Here is a 6674-nt window from a genome sequence, read left to right on the forward strand (position 1 = left end):
TTTAATCAGCCAGCAGCAATTGATCCGCAGACCTTGCAGGAGTGTACCAATTTAAAAGATCAGAAAGGTATGAGGGTGCTAACCCCTGCAATACCTTAAAAACAAATAATAAAATCCTAAACCTAATTCTAAAACTAACTGGCAGCCAGTGTAATGATGCCAGTATGGGGGATATGTGTTCTCGCTTGCGTGTGCCAGTTAGTAACTGTGCTGCAGGGTTTTGGACCAGCTGTAGACAGCTAACTGATGACAGACTAATACCAGAGTAAAGACTATTACAGTAGTCGAGGTGAGATGAAATGAAGGCATGGATAGCTCTCTCAAAGTCTCTAAAACAGAGAAATGGCTTCACTTTAGCAAGTAGCCGAAGATGAAAGAAACTGATTTGATTACAGCATTAATCTGTTTGTCAAACGTTAGATTAGAGTCAAAGATAACTCCTAGGTTCCTCGCAGAAGGTTTTTTATAAATTTCTAAGGGGCCAAAGTTGCAGTGGTCACAGGAACTAAACACAATCACCTCTGCTTTCTGTTCATTTAGGTTAAGAAAGTTTAAAGTCATCCATGCCTTAACATCCTTTTTAAAAAATAAACCCATAGGGAGCATATAAATTGAAAAGAGAACTGGGCCAAGAATGGACCCCTGGGGGACCCCACAAGAAAGTGGGTTTTTTGAGGATGATGTATCCCCCAATCTAACAGAAAAGCATTGGTTGGACAGGTAAGATTTAAACCACTCCAATGCAGTCCCTTCGATTCCGACAGTGTTCAAGCCGAGAGATAAGAATCCTATGATCTACGGTCAAAGGCAGCACTGAGGTCTCATAGTATTGAAATGGCAGGATCTCCCGAGTCAGTAAAAGTTAAAAGGTCATTAAAAACTTTTAAAAGAGCAGTTTCAGTGCTGTGGTGTGCTTTAAAACCAGACTGAAATACTTCACTAATGCCATTTTTATATAGAAAGTTGTGGCGCTGAAGAAGGACTAGGACTTTAGAAAGAAAAGACAATTTAGAAATTGGTCTGTAGTTGGATAAAATTGCTGGATCCATGTTTTGTTTTTTAAGAATAGGTTCCACCACAGTATGTTTAAAGTCAGCAGGGACTCACCCGGACTGAAGACTGCTATTGACAATAGACAGCAAACTCATGCCCACAGTGTCAAAAACATCAGCACTTTAATGACGTTAAATAGTGCTTACCAAAGCAATTTGAGGAAAATGAACGAACATCTGTGGATTGATTCCAAACGGTTCTCATGTTTCCTCATTTTTCCAATCTTGTCATTTAGGAATATGTTGGGTGCCAGGAAGCGTAACATGTTGACGATTTGACACCTAGCGTAAAATATTACGCCTCGAGAGTGAGAACGTGTTGTTTATATAGATTTTAGAGCCGTGTATACTCAAATCCAGATTATATCTTTTTCAGACAAGCCTCTGAATATTTCAGCAAGACAATGCTAAGACGCATACCGCAATTATAATGAACCCATGCTGTACAACGAACCATTGCTGTTGTACAATATGGCCAGATGATGAACTGGCCTGTTTGCAATCCAGATTTTTGATCACCTGCAAACATCTGGCGTATCAAATGAAAAATACAACAACTGAACAACCAGCTGTTAAGTAGCTAGATTCATACATCAGACAAGACAACAGTCCACTCCAAAAATCCAGTAGCTGGTCTCTTCAGTTCCCAGACGTTTACAGACTGTTGTCAAAAGAAGAGAGTGGTAAACATGGACCTATTTCAACATTTTTTTTTTTTTAGACGTGTTACTACCATCAAATTCATGCCCATGCTAATATGTTTCTTTAGATGGTACTGTACATTTTCTCAATTTAAACAATTGATATTTTTTTGTGTTCTATTGTGAATACATTATGGGTATACGAGATTTGTAAATCCTTGCATTCAGTTTTTATTCACATTTTCACAGCATCCCAACATTTTTGGGAATTGGTGGTTATATAGAATCATCATACTCATTTTGTAATCTAAAATGAATTAATAAAGTAACTAACTACTTTAGCAGTGAAGAACATAAAGCTTACTATTTGTCACTGAAGTACTCAGATTTGGCTTTTGGCTGGATTTTGTGCTCTGTCTTTGTCAGGTTTTGACCTTTGTGAAGTTGGTCAGGAGGAAGTGGTGCTGAAGACTGGAAAACAGGCCAGCAGACGCATCATGCATTTTGCCCTTCAGTCTCTTCTAGCACTGTTTGGTAAAAATAAGTTATGACTTTGGACTTTCTCTTTTACTAAATCTTTCCCAATTTTCAACAAATTTTTCAAATCTCTCTCTCTCTCTCTCTTTTTAATCAGACTCAACAGAGCTTCCCAAGAGACTTAGCATAGACAGTTCATCCTCCCTGGAGTCTTTGTCCTCCTCCCAGTCAGCCTCCCAGCCACACTCTTTACCCCTTTCCTTAGGTTGCTACCCACCTCAACCCTCGATTTTGCCCCCCATGTGCCCTGACAGCCTTTCCTGCGATGCCATCTCAGTGTACAGCCTCAGCTCCCTTGCCTCATCTCTCAGTTTCCTGTCTAGACCTGAGCCTGCAGGAAGTGACATCATCAGCCAGCGCTCACATCAACAGCCAGAGAAGCCTTGTCAAGGCGCGGGCCTCTACACCCATTCAGGTGGTGTATCAAGAGGTCGATTGACCAGTAATGGAGGAGTATTATCGGGAGAAGGAGAGGACGAGGAGTATGCGGGGTACTCCATTATAAGCAGTGAGCCATTAGGTCGAGGAGGAAGCGAGTGTGACACTCTGCCTCTACCTGCAGGACATAGATTTGGCAGAGTTGGTGCTGGGAGAGCATCTGCCGGGCGGCATGGGTATCCTCTAACAGTTTCCTCAAAGGGAAGCATCAGCACACCTACATCTCCAATAAAAGCTCCAACGCTGCCACTAACAGTTAAGAATAACCCCAAAGTCAAGAAGGAAATGTAAGTTCAATACTTTTTGTTAAGTCAGAAAGAGTTACTCTTGAACTTCTTTTAAATGTATCTATATGTTTCATTTTCCAGCTCAACTCCTCAGCGGAAAGGAAAAGTCAGCAGCTCTGAGTCAGACCAGTCGAGCACTGAGACAGATAGCACAGTGAAATCCCAAGAGGAAAGGACAGGACCTGCAGGACAACTGGATCCCCAGGAGCTGGCCCAGAAGATCCTGGAGGAGACTGAGAGCCACATGCAAGCTGTGGAGAGCCTGCAGAAGGCAAACCTTAGAGGAAAGACACTGAAGGGAGCTGAGGGCAGAGATGAGTCTCTCAGCAGACAGAAATCGGTGTCCACTCCAACAACCCCAACTTTGACTCCTACAAATGGAGCCCAAGGGTTTCAGCCCTCTGAGACCAGTGCATTTAGCCGACCAACAAGTAGGGCAAGTCTAAAGTCTCCTCTCTCACTCTCTAGTCATCTTTCACCGCTCTCTACCTCTGTCTCAATCCCTCCTCCAACTCGGCCTAAACCACCATCTCGCTCCTCATCACTGCAGAAAATCAGCTCAGTCTACAGCAGCCAAGCTCATTCATCCCCTTCGTTATCTCTCTCAGTAAAAGATCAGGGTTCACCTCTCCCTACAGTCTCCCCAGATGTGCACATACAGGCTCAGCTCAAACTGAAATACCCCAGCTCGCCTTACACTGCCCACATCTCACCTTCACGCTCTCCTGCTGACAGTGCTCCATCCCCAGCCCTTTCCTATTCCTCCGCAGGATCTGTTTCAGCCTCTTCTAGCCCAGCAATCACCCCTAAGCTGCATCAATCCAAACAGGATAGCAAAATCCAGGCAATCCACAATTTAAAAACCTACTGGGCCAACGCCAGCCAGAAACCCAACATGCCATGTCCGGCCAGCTTACTCCGAGGTGAGAATAAAAAAATGAGTACAGTTCAGAAAGATGTTTTGGGTTTGCTGAATCTCTCACCTAGAAATGAGTCTATCAGGAAAAATGTAGGGGAACCTGAAGACCACAACACTGATGACAGACCAAATGTTCACCCAAACCTGGAGGCTAAACCACCTCCATCTCCAGCTGGCCTTCTCACACATTCTAAAGGAGGTGTCAGACTTCCCTCTGGGAATGGCTACAAGTTTCTCTCACCTGGACACTTTTTTCCATCTTCTAAATGTTAAGAATTTGAATATTTAAAGTCCTGAACACAGATTTAGGAGATCAATCTTCTGGTTAATATCTGTGCTTGTTCAATGATAAAATCTGCCCATTTTCAGTGGAAATACAACTACATTTTTAGCAATCCCTGCTGAGTTGCAGGAATGAAAAAGTACTCATTTCATACCGATGGTGATTTTACATGTTACTTTTTTGTGAAGGGATGTAAATGTTTTTGAATGTGATGACTGTGCCTTCTTCTGGAGAGAAATGGAAGGGCATAATAATTAAGAGAAGTGTTGAATCTCTAGCTTTAATTTTGTTTTTATGACTGACTAGAGGGCATGTGTCTCAATGCCTCCATGTACACTGAACAGAAATGCTTTTAACCTGCAGTCTGCTTACTGAATGAACATTTTACATCAGCCTAAATGCTTGCTTTCTTTGTACTGGCCTGGATTCAATCTTGAGTTATTGTTTAATAATTATTGTTTAATGTCATTACTGTTGGTTACTGATGTCATTTATTTTGAGTGTTTTCTAATTATTATTAATATAATCGTCACACAATTTATAAATACAATTAAAACAATGAAGAAGTAAAGACAACTTTTTGATATTTTATGCTAGTTTGGTTTCATGTGTGTGCCAGCATGGTGCCCAAGTATTTAACTGATTTTATAACATGCAGTTTTGCTCCTTTCTTTGTCTTGCTTTGATCACATACAGCAATGTTCTATAATGAAAAAAATCTTCACACATTCTTTTTACTTATAATAAAAGCAAAATAGTAAATCTAGTTAAAAAAGGGGGGGTAAAGGGAAGAATTGTGAATGTAATTCTTAACGTATTATAAGGATATACTGGATATTTATGAAACCATTTGTAGATACAGATATTAAAAGTGTTTAAAGAGTACAAGCTAACCAGGTGCAATACCGGTACTTGAATTAGTAATAAAAAAAATTAATATTTTCTAAACCACATTATTGCATATTAGACACTTTAAATTAGCCATCATTGTCTTATGTGCTCTTAGGTATTCCAGTACTTTTCGTTAGTAATAGATATTTACTTTGGACTTTTTAATGCAGGGCTTTTGTTTGTACTAAAGTATTTTTATAGTCTATTATGAGTACTTTTACTTCAGCAGCTTATCTTAATAGTTTCTTCACCATTGCTCTACTCTTAACACAGTACAGTAAATATTTATAGAGCTTTTATGATACTTAACAGTAACAAATGTCTTATTGTTCATAGTGTTCTTTTAATTTCCAGTGTTATTTAGAGTTCATGCTAATGCTCTTACAGTGATTCAATTTAGTGCAGTTTTGCAAAATATGAAAAAAATGGCACAGTCGTCAGTGCCTCACAGCAATAAGGTCCTAGGTTCAAATCCAGTCTGTCTGGAGTTTGCACTTTGTCGCCATGTCTCCATGGGTTCTCACCAGGTACTCAGACTTCTTCCTACAGTCCAAAAAACATTCACAGGTTAGGTTAATTTGTGATTCTAAATTGGCCAATGGATGTGAGTTTTAGATTGAGTGGTTGTCTGTCTCTCCATATTGGCCCTATTATATATTTGCAACCTATCCAGGATATACCCTGTTAAGGGCTTTGTGCTATGAGATATCAGAATGATTTCCTTATGGCAGCGAGGTTCAATCAGTCTGAGGGAGAAGGAGGTCTGCTGCCTCAGAAATTAGTGGAACAGGTGTGATGGGCTGTACATGATGTAGCAGTTTGTTTAGTGACCTCCTGTCCCTCACTGACTCAAACATCTCCAAATTTTTTACAGCCTTGCGGATGAGTTTGTTGATCCTGCTGGCATCTTTGGCACTCAGGTCCCCCCAGCAGACGACAGCAAAATAGATGGCACTCACTACCACTACGCACAAGTACCTGTATCTGTCCACTGTCCCCACCTACTCACCCATAAGGTTGAATGGCCTAGTCGCAGTTTATTTCCTCCAGAAGTCAACCACCATCTCTTTTGTCTTGTTGACATTCAGAAGGAGTCTGAATGTCCTGCCCACCCTTAATACACCCAACTAATGCAGTGTCTTCTGAGAGACAGTTACCAATCGAGGAGAATGTAGAATTGGCGACTCCCATCCTGAGCAGCTTTTCACAGAAGTGGCTTGATGGTATTAATGGTATAAGTCACTGGAAAAATCAAAGAATATGATTCTCACAGTTCAACCAGTACTATCCAGGTAAGCATGCTGCAACAGGTAGATAACAGAATCATCCACCCCCACCTGAAAGATGTTTCACCTGCAAGCTAAGCTGAGCAAGAATCAGTCTCTCCAACACCTTCATAACATGACGACAAGGCAACTGGGCTGAAGTCATTAAGGCCAGAAGAGGTGGCTTTCTTTGGAACCAGCACTAAACATGATGTCTTCCTTACCATCGGTACCTTTTCCTGGAGCAGATTCAGACTAAAGAGATACTGCAGAATGGCTGACTGCTAAACAGCACAGGACTTAAAGGACCCTGAGACTGGTGCGATCAGGGCTTACACCTTTTCCTTGATCCCCTTTTTCG

At 41.1% G+C, this 6674-nt stretch overlaps 1 protein-coding gene across 4 annotated transcripts in view; it reads left to right on the top strand.

The window, feature by feature from the left end:
- The window catches only part of ttc28 (tetratricopeptide repeat domain 28), a 163676-nt gene extending 158957 nt beyond the window's left edge, over positions 1-4719 (top strand). For all 4 annotated transcript variants that reach the window (XM_085414538.1, XM_085414540.1, XM_085414541.1 and 1 more), the window contains 3 exons: positions 2120-2227; positions 2328-2955; positions 3037-4719. In XM_085414538.1, the coding sequence (XP_085270664.1) occupies positions 2120-2227; positions 2328-2955; positions 3037-4147 (1847 nt within the window). In that variant the 3' untranslated portion in view covers positions 4148-4719. The remainder of the gene's footprint in view (positions 1-2119; positions 2228-2327; positions 2956-3036) is intronic.
- The last annotated feature ends 1955 nt before the right edge of the window (positions 4720-6674 follow it).

The sequence above is a fragment of the Rhamphochromis longiceps genome, linkage group LG7 (genome assembly GCF_057381845.1).
Source record: "Rhamphochromis longiceps isolate RC_006_pf linkage group LG7, R_longiceps_female_GT1.1, whole genome shotgun sequence".
NCBI classification, from domain to species: Eukaryota; Metazoa; Chordata; class Actinopteri; order Cichliformes; family Cichlidae; genus Rhamphochromis; species Rhamphochromis longiceps.